Source organism: Melospiza georgiana, chromosome 5 (assembly GCF_028018845.1).
Source record: "Melospiza georgiana isolate bMelGeo1 chromosome 5, bMelGeo1.pri, whole genome shotgun sequence".
NCBI lineage: Eukaryota > Metazoa > Chordata > Aves > Passeriformes > Passerellidae > Melospiza > Melospiza georgiana.
The window spans coordinates 61,675,442-61,690,096 of record NC_080434.1 but is presented as its reverse complement, the minus strand read 5'-3'; the positions used below and the strand labels follow the sequence as shown (position 1 = coordinate 61,690,096).

The following is a 14,655-nucleotide window of genomic DNA, read 5'->3' as shown; positions in this document are numbered from 1 at the left end:
ATGTAGCAGAAGACTCATGTAAAAAACTACTATGACCATAAAAGTCAGTACAACCTTTAGGTATTAAAAAAAAAAAAATAGCATTAATAGCAGACTTGTACACAGGATCAGTAAAGAAAATATCAAGATGTAATAAAATATGTACATCAGATACTTAATTTCTGAATGAAGATTTAGATACCAGAATAACAAGACAAGGTAACCCAAATTCAAGGTCTTCTACAGCTAATAGTTAATAACTGCTAATATTAATAAATGCTAATAGATCTTTTTCTGAATGGAGAATTCTCATGGCCAAAATAAAACTGTTTCTGAAAAAGTTAATAAAAATGTATGTAAATTATGGGATATGGAATATAAACCACTGAAGAATATAGTTTCATGGTAAAGAAACCCCTCCTTCAACATACTGAACAACCATTGTGTTATTCAGAATTTAAATGAGACAAGTAGTAGTTTTAGTAGAATTTAAATGAGAAGTAGTTAATTTTGTTGAAATGAAAAGATAGTGATTAAAGTGAAACATTAATTGGACAAAAAACCACAGTTTTACAAAGTTAGGTTCCTTGGCTTTACTGGAAGGAAATCTTATAGAGTTTCTTGATTTGAGAAACATAATACAAAGTTTAAAGAGCATACTTCAAAATAATCAGAAAAGGCTGAGGAATAAAGTCTCAATTCAAAAAATTGACACCAATCTGTGAGGACATTAGTTTATTCATCTAATAATACTGTAACTGAGGCTTCTGTAAGAGCTTGGCTAAGTAATTATATTTTTAAAAGATTGGAACATTTCTGTATGTAGGAGAATAAGGAACAGACTAGTTTGTTTAAAAGTAAGTAGTGGATAAAGTGTCAAAAAACCTGTGAAAAGCTTCCAAAGTTTAATTAGAATGAGCAATAACCCTTTTCACAAGACATCTGGCTTAATTAATCTAAGGAAGTCTGAGTTCTGGTACAGAGTAGCATTGAAACCAGTGGAATTATGAACGAACACGACCCTCCAAGCTCAAGACAAATATTTACTGAGATTTTGCATAGAATATGATGCAGACTCAAACAGTCAGACAACACTATGAAATACTGATATATACTGATGATGCTTTATATAGGTAACCAAAGCTGTATGTTCGCTAGATTCACAGGTCAGTTTGTGTTTCTTCTGTGTGTTAATTCACTCTTATGAGTTGATAAGATAATAAATCACTAAAAACTTCATCACAGAATACCAGGCTTATCCCTCAAGGATCATCTCCTGGAAAAAGCAGAAGAGACACAATGTTCTAGCACCCTTTCTAGCTGAATCCTGAAAGGGTCTGTTGGGAAATCCACCACTATCCTGAAAAGATTATTCCAATGGCACCATGTCCTGACAGTAAAAATTTCCCTCTTTTTTAATTCTAACTGGTATCTCCCCAGGAGTGCCTTGTACCCATTACTCCTCCTCTTTTCCCTGTGATTCCTTATGAAAAAGGGAGTCTCCATTTTCCTTGCAGCCACCCTTTTTAGTACTGGAACAGGGTGATGAAGTCTCCCCAAGTCTTCTTTTCTCAAGGCTGACTAGACCCTTAACTCTGGATTTTCCATTTTATAGATACGTACTAGAACAAATAATGAGTAAAAAGGCAATGAAGTGAAAAAGGATTTACATCTTTGTTTTTTTGAATAATTGGTAAATAAATTTAAGATAAAGGAATGTCAGCCACTACATTTCTGAATGAAGAGGACAGCTCTAACAGAAATGGACATAGGCTTCTTAATGTAATAGCACATTGCTAATTACAGGCAAGTTTATAAAGAAACAAGTTTAAAATGACCCTTATTAGCAAAGCTGAGTTTGATATTAAAAAAAAAAACAAAAAACAACCAAAAACCCCCTCCCCAAAAAAACTAGACAGAGAATCCAAAAGTGACAGTAGTCATTTTTAATTATCAAAACATAGGTTTTTCCTAGATTATTCCCTCTTCCAAAGTCAAAACTGCCAATACCTACCACAGAATAGAACAGAAGGAATTTAAGTGTGTGCTTATATATCCATTTCATCTTCTGAGCTTAGTTAAGCTATACTGTGAGTCAACATCTGCAGTGTTTATGTTTTATCAATTAGGTATCACTGTCTGACTCTGTGACTGGCGGTCTCTGTTTAACACTTTGACTCAAACAGCCAATAGACTGCAGCAGGGGTTGGAAAATGACTGTGCCATTTAAGAAATTATATATAGAAAATTGCTGCATTTTTATTGTCTTCAGCTTGACGTGCAGTATACAACATGAATTATTTCAGACCTTTTATTCAGAAATATTTATTTTATTCAGAAAATACAAATAAAAATATTGACTATATGAGGGATAAAATTTCTTAGAATTAACAAAAGTTCTCAGTGACAGTAGAATGCAGTTTATAACCATAAATCTGAACATTTTTTTGAATTTAATTTTAGAGTCAAATTGCTGGACTGTTCCCATCTTTCAGCATTGCATAAGTATTTTTAGCTGTCTCCCATGCTTGTGGATCTCAGTATAAGATAAGGCTCAGTTTAATTTAGTTAAACAGATTCATTTTTTTTATGTTCACTGTTAACAGCAAAAAAACAGTAACTTTTAGGCAGGTAAGCTTTAAGACAATTAATGTAAACAGAAGGGTGGATCATAGACTAGAATGAGTCAAGGCAGTGATTAAACCAGAAGCAGGTAGCTCAGCTTGCCACAAATATCATGTAAATTTCCCCTTTATGCAAATGTAGTAAAATTATTTCAATACTTGAGCTTTTAATATAGAATGGTAATTTAAAGTTTATTAAGCTAGATGAAATAGAAAATTTTATGAGTGATAAAAAGCAAGAATAACAAATGCATCTCTTTTTTCTAAGAATCCATAACACATGCAGTTCTTACAAGGGTGAGAATTATTATTTAATTTGATGGAATTATTGAAATTTTTATCAAGTTTGATATTACATGATTTGCATTTGATTACTTGCTTGCTTAAATTTCAGAAAGGTACTTATCTGATTACCAAGTGAATTCGAAGTACTAATGCAACTCCTTTATTGCAGTGGCAAGAAGGTTGTGTCTAAGGCTTGCATAAACTGAGATAATTACTTGAAATTATCTCTTTTTTCCCCCTAATACTGTCACAATTCAAAAGATGTCTTGCACGATAAAACTGACTGATCCTCCAGGCACCTTGTAGACTATCAATAACTTCCATGTTCAGCTGATAAGCTAATACAAACATGTATCACATACACATCTGCTTAGTCTTGGAGCCAAACTTAGTTCACATCCCCTGGACGTTTGATAATTTGTTTGTGAGGAGTTTGTTCTTTCTATTATCAATAATTTTAATATGTTACAGTTCACACTTGATAATAAACAAGAAAAACAGCAGGCTATTTTTGCTGTCCAGTTGAGTAGTAATAAAATGCAAATACAGCAACATGTCTAAATGGAAGACAGTTTAAGCATGGAAAACCTGTGGCTGGAATAATTTTCTGAAAATGTCTCATACTCTGCCCCAGTTACAGAGAAAATTTACACTATGAGTTTAAGTTACAGGAATTATTAATTAGATATCTAAATTAATCAACATAGATGTTATTAGGCAACTTAGATTATATAACTGCAATCTTGCTCAACAGGTAATTTCATGGATAATGAACATATTTTTATAATGATATATAATATAATATATTGCTTCAGGAACTGAAAATATATTTATCAAATTAATGGCAAGTATACCAAAATATTCATTTGCTTTTAAACTAAACATGCAACTTTATAAATATGCTGCCATTGATTATGGTAGGTCTCAGATTGTATATCTGATCAGATTGCAGAGAAGATGATTTATCTTTGTTAGTGTGTGATAGGTGCTAAGCAGAAACCTAAATAATATTAAAAATCAAACACCCAGTTAGTGTTATAAATCTCTTCAATATTACCTTTTTTCTACCATAGCCCCAGATTAATATAGTCATTTCAGTTTCTTTAGATATTTACAGCAAATAAGAAGCCACAGAAATGAGGAGCAAGGTGATTGCCATTTGATACTCTAGAATATTTTCTAGTGACACAATCTATTGAAAATATTAAAACAGAACAGTGCTGTAAGACAGAGAATACATTAGCATGTGGAACCAAGGGACGGCTTTAAGGTGAGAAGAATAAGGATTTCAGAACACAATAATATAAGTTTTTTTCAGTCCTGTATCAATGTCTGCACAAGTTTTAAATACATCTGAATAAACGACACTGAATGCAGTATTAAAGCACTCCTGCACAGTGATCTGCATCTTTGACAACATTCTTTTGACATGTATTCACAGCAACAGCCAAGCGCCTAATTTCAGCATTTGCAGTGAGCTTTCTAAGTTCTATCTATATACAATTTGGTCATTTGTAATAACTGAAATCCATGCACCTTTAAGAAAAGGAAAGTGAGAAACCAAGGTAAGTGAAAATAGGTTTAAAAGACAACTGACCTTTTTCCACTTCATTCAGATTAGCAGCTTGCAGTGACAAAGACAGAAGAGACAAGAGACTTTTTACATTGTAATACAACAGCATAGCACATTAAGCTAATGCACAACTATAGCAGCAGAGAGGTTGATATAGCAAACAAAGCAAGCCTCAAAGTCTCACCTCCAGCAGAACAAAACAAACAGAAAGGTAAGAAGTACATGCCACCAGTGGTGTAAGAGAGGTTTTACTTCTGGATCAGTTAGTTCTGTGATCTAATGACTGACGACAATGAGCAAGAGAAATGATTATCTGTAATCTATAGAATGTACATACAATGACCTGAAGTTTACTAGACTGGGGTTCAAATAAAGGAGATGGTAATGTTAAGAGAATATCAAGATTAAAGAGTGCAGGACATAGTGAAGTATTTTAAATGTTTTATTTCTCCAGGTTCCATCAGAAACCCTGAATATCTGTTGATTCCATTTGCTTACTGTTGTGCCACAGTTACAGTCTGTGATCTTAAGAAAGCTCATATTATAGTGCAAATACCATTCTTAGTCTTTCCACCTGTAACTGTGGTGGTTGCTGTAAAACTTAACTGAGGCAGAGCAAAACAGATTCCTGATTCTTATGCAACAACAAAATAAGCTTTCTAATTGCTTGTTTTTAAGACAATACAATATAGTTGAGAAGTGTTGATTTTCACGGGATTGTTAGGAAAGTCAAAAAGAGGCAGTTAGGTTTTACACTGCAACATTCTTTACAGTTCATTTTGGATCCTAACAAACCCTCCACATAAAAATAAGGCTTTATAGAAGAACGATTTACATTTCATACCAGCACATTCAGCTGATTTCTTCCTTATACTGTGCTGCTGAAATTAAAACATATTTGCAGGTAATCATTCACCAAGGAAAATATTCTGGACTGGTGCAATTCCAGGTTGAGCACATGTATGCTGTGACATGTTGAACAAGGACAACTGAGGGCATTGTCAACATAATTAAAAGAGGACAGGACAAGCCTACAGTAATATTTTCCTAGTATATACACTGTGCCACTTAGAGGCACAGGGACTTTCTGAACTAGAGATCAATACCCCTGAATTTAAAAATCTTTATATATACTGAATATGAATATATAGCCTGTTTTCCTGATTATAAAGCTACTTTTGACCAGCTAATACACGAATTCATTTAATGAAAAATCCTTTCATAAAAAGCAAACATTAGAAATATGCATATCTTACTTTAACCTGTTAGAACAAATATCACAATCCAAATGTTTACAAAGTTCCCCATGAAAATTACTGTTACATACTTAACAGGGATTCTGTTATATATCATTCAGCTCAGGTTAAAGGCCTGAGAAAAATAAAAGTTCTACAAATTATTTGATACCTCATACACACTCGAGGCAACTGCACAGTTACTTTATACTAAGAACATTACCCTTTTGAGATCCTGATGTGCCCGGACTTCTTTCAGTCTAATTCTTAATACTGAAGGTTATTTATTATGGAAGACCATGGATGACAGATGTGAGGACCCCTTGGCTAGCTCAATGTTTCACATTTTCACCTTGTAACTAATTTTAAAAAGCACTTAAGGTCTCACGCATTGTGTCCTATTCTTAGATGCTTTGTATGATGGACAGTATATTGTAGAATTCTGTACTTTCCTCTTAGTAATGGAAAACCTAAATTTTTGCTACGATTAGTACAAAATGAGTTGAGGCTCTAGTGATGCATTTAAAAGAAAAGCATCTTTTTTTAAAAAGTCTGATAAGCTATTATAAATTCTCAACATTTTTTAACTGGAGGCTTAAACTTACTGATTAGAAATAGATTGTTTTAATTTCTTTTAGAGCTGGTGAGAAGGCTCTCACCTACTCTCATGTCTTACTGACTTCAGTAGATATTATGAGTAGGCATTGTATCTATAAAACTCATTTTATGATTATGGTAAAATTATGCACAGATACGAAACAAATTTTAAAAATTCATTGTCTTGTATTATGACTAAAGAAGTACAACTGCAATACAAACATCTAAAATTTCATCAATGTTTATTCTCTCCTTTTTCCTCTATCCATAGAGGTATATAGAGAAATGCATTAATTTTTATTTCAACTGTAAATTAAAAATTTACATTTCATTTACAATAGTCCAAAAATGCAACAGGAACACTTAATCAAAGTTTTAGGCTAGGACATATAGGCAATCCTTTGTATCCACTTTATGGATATTAAACAACAGCAGTCCTTCCCAAGGCGTCCTGTGAATCCAACTACCTGACTCTAACAGTTAAAGGCACCCAAAGTAAGGCTGAAAATGTAGAAATGAGCAACACAGGTAAAAACACCTGCAAAGCTGCAGAGGAGGAATGCACTTGCAAGTGAACTATTTCCTATGTAAGAGGTATATGAAACCTCTTAGCATGAAGCCACTGAAGAGCAACACTGGATTGATGTGACTTTGCTCTGGCCTCTTCCAGCCTACACAAGAGAAAACCTGACCCCATTCTTAAAGGAGATCACAACTTCTCCCAAGGGAGCTGAACTTGACTCACCTGTACCTGAAATATTAACTGCAGCAGAACTGCTGTTTCTGCTTACTGAGGCTGTTACCTGTTGCTCCTTTCCAAGGCTTGAACTGTCAATCGCACTTAGGTATTAACGTATTGGTACTTGGCAAAACAGTATTTTCTCTTATGAGATTGTGTCTGTCCTTCCACATATGGATCATCCATGTATTGTTAAACAGATTTTTGGCTTTTGCATCGCTTTAGATATTGTAGCTTATCCTGCATAGGGGCATTTCTACCAAAAATTTACCCAGAATAAGTACTGGATAAATACCTCTATTAGAGTATGAAGTTGTATTTCTTATACTTCTGTTTTACCATCTTCACTCATTGTGCATTCCCAATATTTAAATACTGACTTTAAATTTGAATACCTGAAAACAGGGAAGCAATCCTGCAGTCTGTAGAACTAGTGATGGAAACATTTTGGATGAGAAAGGAGTTAGCTGGGTTTTCAATAAATGAAATTAATTAATGCATTTACCTCTCCTTACAGCTTCCCAGAGCTCAACTTTGATCGAGTAAAGTAAAAATATGGGATGACAGATTAGAATTAATTCCCAAACTATGGTGGATGTTACATTTCTTTTTTATGCATTTCAAATTGCATTGAATTTAAACTCTATGCTCTTCTAGTGGTCAACTATCTAATAGAAAATAGGTTTGTCTCATTAGAAGTCCTATAAAAATTATCAATGCAAACAATTGATCCTGCTTCCTCCGTGCTGCTGTTCCAACTATCCTCCATTTCCACAGAGACCGTGACAGCAAGCAAGAGATCCACTTTAACAAAGAAAAGATGTGCTTTGGTTTGCCTGCCAACTGACAGAAACAATAGACACTTGTCTTTTTATTTTGTGCAGGAAGCATCACACTCGGCATTAATATTTCTGGTGGAGTACAGGACAGCATCCAGGGGTGCCAAACACAGTTTCCCAATGGCACAGACAAATTCTTTATAGTAAAATGAGGATTAAGGAGAAAAGCAGAATATTTTTCAGATTTCTACAGCTACAGAGGTCCTCCACTGGGGTGTCTAGGCAAACAGTAAGGAGGGGCACATTTTGAATGACCTTTGAAATATAAAAGTGCTACAATTTCAAAACTAAAAAAAGAATTAATGAGTGGACATTAAATCTAATTTAGACTACAAATCATACAGGAGAAAAAAATGGAGGGACACCTGGTATTAAGTCAGTTGTAGAGCAGCTACCTGCAAAGTGGAAAATATTACTCTTCTACTAGGAATTCTTGGATTACCCATGCTTTCTCTTATACTCCTACCTGTATATTCAGGTGGACAAAGGCAAGTATAATTATTAATTCCATCCACACAAGTAGAATTGTTTTCACAGTCATTGTCTTCACAGTCATCAACATTTACTTCACAGTTTTCACCTTCAAATCCATCTGCACAAGTACACCTGTAGTACAGAAAACCAAATAACCACATGAACATTTTAGGTGAGGAGTCCAGACAAGGAGTTCTGTAATTAATAGAATTACATTAGAATTACAATATTCCACAACAGAACACGGTTGATATAATATAAAAAGCCCTTTTATCAAACAATTACCAAGTATTTTAAATGACAGAAAAATGCTTCTAAAGCCATATCACAGTCTTTAATTTAAGGACCCTGCTAAATTAAATCATGGAGTATTCTTTTTAAAAACCATTCTTCATTTACATTGTAAGATTAGATTTCTTATGGAAAGTGATCCTTTTGGTTTTTTTAAGGGTAAATACATGGAAATATTGTGGAATCAGCGATTGGTATGTAATAGTAGTTTTCCACAATCATTCAGTTAAATGCACCAATATAAAACTCTGTTTAATGTACATGCATTCATATAAAAAGCCAAAGCCTGCATAAATTCTACAAAGCAGTAATTTATTTTTTTGCTTTTAATCATGTTTCTGCAAAACAAATAAATCAAAATAGATAGGTAATGTAAAAGTCACTCAAACATGACTACACATACATTTTTATGTAATTTGCACTACCTATAATTTCTGAAGCTTTCACTATGAGATTGCTTTGATTTTCAAAATACCTAGTGTTCAAACAAATAAATCAAAAAGATCAAATTCTGAGGCGTGACTATGTCAATTTAAATTCTTGAGGCATAGTATTAAGATGTATACGCTTAATTTTTAATAGAAGACCATTTAATCCTTGGGCAAAATTTGGATTAAAAGTAAGACTAATGTCATAACGAATTGCAGGATAATGAATTGTATCTTTTTGAAGTGTCATTTCTAACAAGCTTGAGGTGTAGATTATTAAATGACTAATAATCTCACGTAAGAATGCTAAAGAACTTTATTTCATAATTCATGAAGTACATCTGGAGTAATTGTACTGTGTGATTAAATAACTCAAGATTAAAAATGCTCACAGCATGTTTATCTGCTGGCATAGTGAGTTTCAAATGAATCATTAATTTTCTGTTTCACTGGGATTTGCATTTTATCATTTACATGCTGTCTGTTGAAGTAATACACACAACAACAGATGAATTACGAGATTTTTTCAGCAGGGATCTAGCTAGCTATTAATTAACATAATGGAGTCAATACTATGCTGTCTTGACCTGATATGCCTCAACAAATCACAGTCATTTGTTACTGTTTTTAACAGATTCAAAGCTCTAGAAGCTTTCCAAGGATGGCAACATGTTCTGAAAACATCCAAAGTGCTAAAATCTGCCTTTGTGGTGCTCTTACCAGCAAACCTAAAGATTAACACCATTAGTTTACCACAAAAATCTCACTAGTTTTCCATCCTGCTATTACAATTAAAAAACCTACCAGAAACCATCCTTTTCTCCTTCTTTCAAATGACAAGTTCCACCATGTTGGCACGGGTTGCTAATGCAAGCATGAATGGGAATATCACAGTCTTGACCCTACACAGGGAACAACAATTATAGCGTAAGAAGAAAATACATGCACCAGTGGAAGGGAGACAAAGAATACTTAAAGGTTTTTAAGGATGAGCTTACATTTCAGTGAGCTTTTTTCCTCTTCATGAAGTACCTACCTTGAAACCATATGGGCATGTACATCTGTAGAAGTCAACTGGATCATTATTGCAGGTTCCATCATTTTTACATGGATTTGATAAACAGGGATTACACTTTGCAAGAATATTAACATCCACAGGCCCTTAAAAATATAAATTGGATAGTCAGAAACAAGTAACTATTAATTTACACTGGAGAGGGTCTACCTGACATGTTGCTTTCAATTTTAAAATTTATATTTTACACTTCATGGTGTTTTTATATTAATGAAATGCTGAACTGTCCTTCTTTCTTTTGATACGACCAGGTAAATATAGGATTGGATTTTTGGTTTAGGTACCAGTTCTTAGTTTTTGTTAAGCAGGTGACACCAAAGTGATTCCCATATTCCTATCCTCTGAAATCTGTAGAGTTCTGATGCATGATAATTACCTTTCCTTTGTATTAACAAAAGGAAGAACACAATTTCAACTTTTGTTTTGTTCCAGTGAGAAAGTGGGCTATCACAATTTTCAATCTGTTCCATGGTGGTGTTACTGAGAACACTTCTTTAAATGCATTTCTGCTTTAACATGTTTTCTATCTGCAGGACCACATAGATGGCAAAATGAAAAGGTAAAATTACTGTAAATTCCTTGAACGTCTGCAAACTGTAACGTAAATTGCATTGTCTCACCATAAATAGCTCTATACTGTGTCGTTCTTCCTTATGGGTCAGCCACAGTTCTGTGCATTACTGTGTTAGCTGAGCCCACAAAACATGTGCCCTCAAACCTATGTGCAAGTGAAGAGTGCAAACCATGCTTGCAGTCTAGCTTCTTCTATTAATGATTATAATGAAAGAAATCAGAAATGGAAATAGACAAAGCCCTAAGTTTCAGAACCCAGACTTGAGCTTTGGTGTACACAAATCTTATCTCTGTTATACAAATATTTTGTAGGTTTTCTTTCTCTGTAGTTTCCTGGTTTTACAACCATTTCAAGGTGAATTTTCAAGTCAGGAACCATCTTTTCCAGGATGTTTTTTTTTTTTGTTTCTTTTTTTTTTTTTTTTTTGTCAAACAACTGAAGAAATCACTGCTTACTTGTTAGAAGTGAGAAAACACCTGTGTATGAATAATGACTAATTTTCATAATTTTTGTGAATTTTGATTACTGTAAGAGAAAATGGGTGACTCTGTCAAATGCCAATTAAGAGAATGAAGATACATTCTCTATTCCCAGCTCTATAGCCTGATGACAATACTGCCTTCAGTTTGATTCAGATTTCTCCTACTAAAAAAAGCTCCTGTTATCCACAGATGAGCTGCACCTTTGAAGGAACAGTGATTTCTTCTAAATGGGAAAAAAAATCCCAAACTCCTGAGGCCTACTACAGCAAATGCACAATTTCTCTGTAACAGGTTTTACACAAAATGAGCCAAACTGCAGAGTTTTCAAAGCTAAAAGGGCTTTGCTTAGATAGAGGGATTTATTCTATTTTTAAACTTAGATTGCTTAACTTTCTTAATTTTCTTTGCAAATTAATCTCACTTTAATTGTAAAGGAGCTGGCCTGGAAGGAAGCCATGTGATTGTAAGGATCCAGTAGGGAGTGTTAGACAAAGAGCAGGTGACCTTTTAATTTTTTTTTTTTTTTTTTTCAATCTGTAGTTGCTGGTATCCTTCTGTGTCACAGCTTGCAAGCAGAACACAGTAATATGGGATGAGGTGCTTACAGCCAAAACCATAATCTGTAAGGACCATTGTTTTTTTTTCTCTTCATTACATTATTTTGAAAGAGAAATCTATACCTGGTCAAAGTATCTGTTAGATCAGAGCAAAGAAGAGGAGGAAAAGTTGAAAAAAACATCATAGAATCAACATCTAGAAAGTCCTGACTGTACTCTGGACTATTGCTGATTATTGAGTATATTAAGAGGTTCTGTTAAAAAAATTAAGTGAAAGAGGCACAAAAATTTGTAATACTGTGCTGCACCTTGGGAGTCAATCCTTCCTTCTATTTATTCTGAATATTATATCCTCTTTTCAACTTTTCATACAATAAAATGCTAATTAATTGGCACAAATTAAAAAACATTCAGTAACTAAGCTTTTGTTCCCAAATGGATTAGCACTCTAAATTTCACTTCCAAAACAGAGACAGAAAATGAGAACCTAAGTCTCAACATGAGAGTAAGCAACATTATCGGATTTTGTACTTTATTTCTTTCAAATGAATGTATATGTAGTATGCAATATAAAGTAATAGTCTGATTTATCATTCTTCAGTTTTAAGATAAAAAAAAAATGTAAAGGTATTTTGGAACCTATTTTCATTTTCACTATACTTTTCCTTTATTCTTCCTGCTTGCATCTGTTAAAAGACTTGTATGTGAAAAAGAATGGGGTTTATAACCTTTTGGCTAGTTTAAGTTTTCAAATTGTAGACATCTATGTTCTTGAGTAAGCCCTGAGAAAAAAAATTCTTTTGTAAACCAGGAAAAACTAACAGTATTTTATTGACATAGATATATACACGTAGCTAAGATGTTTTAAGAAAAACCATGACACAAACACTCTCAAACCAGCTTCTAAAGAAACTTGTTGCAAGAAAAACTAAGCTCTGACATTTTTTGACTCCTCTCTTGCATATGGCCTCTAAAGCAGCATTTACACTGCTAATGAAATCACAAATTTTAGTACAATGCAATGGAAGTAATAATTTCAGTTAGATAACTCAGATTTTAAACCCAGACTTTTGAAATAAAAAAACCGCTCACGCAATATACCAAATGATGTATCATCAATAATCATCTGTAAATTCATCACAGGGGAAACGAACAGTACGCATGCGTGTCTTAGGAAAGAATTCTGCTTGAGGTACACAAAAGGAAGGTCAGAAGGTTCTTAAGCAGATCACCCATTCCAGATCTACTTATAACCTTACCTGGTATCAGAAAACCACAAGGCCCTGGAATCTCTAGAAGCAGGGCAAGGATGATAAAGAGGTAAAATATTGAGAAGCTGTTAGAGGCCACATTAAAAAAAGGAAAGAAAAACCCCACCCACAAACGTAGGAAAATAACTGGAAGGAGAAAATATTAATGGATGATTCCTGCAGTTAAAGAATTCATAAAATTAAAATAAGGTAAAGTGATTTTTTGAGCTTTATGACTGAGATGAGACTTCAATGTGAAATGCCATTTTCACTGGGAACTATTCACTATGTAGGTAAAATTCAAGCACCCAATTCATTATCAATTGAATACACAGATAGTGATAAGAGGGAATTACATATTACTCTTTTCCTGTAAATACATATACAGCAGCAGACCATCAACAGATATTCTGAAAACAGCCCTTTTCTTCATAGGCAAAAATTTTGGTTCTAATAGAAACACAGCATCTTCCTAATTTCTATTATTCAGCAGTTCACTTTTAAGCAAAAGACAAAATTACTTATCTTTGAGCAACAGACTCAAAATGCCTTATAGGGCCATCATGACATTGAAAAGCTGTTGATTTGCAATCTGTAATTATGAGCATCTTCATAGGACAGCAACAGGAAAATTATTTTATTTCAAAGATATTCATAACACCAGATCTCCACTCTTGGAAGTGAAACAAATACACAGCTCTTACCCTGCACAATCATATAAAGAATGTTTTTGGATGGGAAAGAGGGAATAATATAATTTCTGGATTGTCTGACAACAATGATTGTAGAGTGATGGGATACAGGTTGTAAAACTGACAAAGCTAGAAAATAACTAAACAGGTTCCTCATATCCATGCAAATATCCATGCAAATATTCCTTCACTTGTCCCTATGCCAGTGTTGCAATAAAAGCATTTCTGCAATGTGGTTCAGTGGACACTGGTAAAGAATGATCAGATGGGCCAGCAAATGTCCTATCTAAAATGAGGCTAAGAGACTTTGCAACAGATGAGTGTCATATGCAATGAACACTGCCATGACCTCAGAGATGTACTGCTTCAAGAGGGATTCAGAGGTAAAAAAAAATTCACTGGCATCACAAGTAAGAAGATGGCTTCCAGTGGTATTTATATGAAAAAATAAAAAAAGGTTTTTTGACAGGAAGTCTAAAGAGAAAAGACTGAATAGATTAAATATGCAGTAAAGAACAACTTTGAATAAGACAAACTCTGACAAAGTCCCACTGCTTTGCTTTTTTAAGAACAAAATGACAAAGGGATAAAGTTCATCTTTGAAGATACATTAAAAGATGAATAAGTCAAAACAGCTTCAAGTAGACACTGAGAATAAGTTACTTTTACAAGACTAAAGATCCTATTCATCTGATGCCTCAGAAATCACAATGAGCTTAGCAATGGCTTAGAAATATAAGAACACTTTTTTTTTTTAATTGGAGTTTCAATGGTTTTAAATCAGGACCACAAAAAATGAAGTCACAGTAGAAGATTTCACTGTTTTCAAAATATTTAAGGGATAAATCAGAGGAATACAGCAAGATTTAACAGTTAACAAACCAAGTCCTCGCTTGATGTAAGCAAAAGGGTACTTTTTAGAAAAGTAATAGCACAGTTCAGAAAATGAACTTACAAATTA

The 14,655-nt window shown here is 33.7% G+C and overlaps 1 protein-coding gene across 5 annotated transcripts in view; it reads right to left on the bottom strand.

Annotated features, from left to right (window-relative positions):
* Positions 1-14,655, bottom strand: part of SLIT2 (slit guidance ligand 2) — a 256,998-nt gene that overhangs the window by 23,271 nt on the left and 219,072 nt on the right. For 3 of the 5 annotated variants that reach the window (XM_058024095.1, XM_058024096.1, XM_058024097.1), the window contains 4 exons: positions 10,101-10,225; positions 9,869-9,966; positions 8,338-8,477; positions 4,486-4,512 (listed from right to left, as the gene is read on the bottom strand). In XM_058024095.1, coding sequence (XP_057880078.1) covers positions 4,486-4,512; positions 8,338-8,477; positions 9,869-9,966; positions 10,101-10,225 — 390 coding nt within the window. The remainder of the gene's footprint in view (positions 1-4,485; positions 4,513-8,337; positions 8,478-9,868; positions 9,967-10,100; positions 10,226-14,655) is intronic. The other 2 variants (XM_058024098.1, XM_058024099.1) reach the window with 1 other exon arrangement.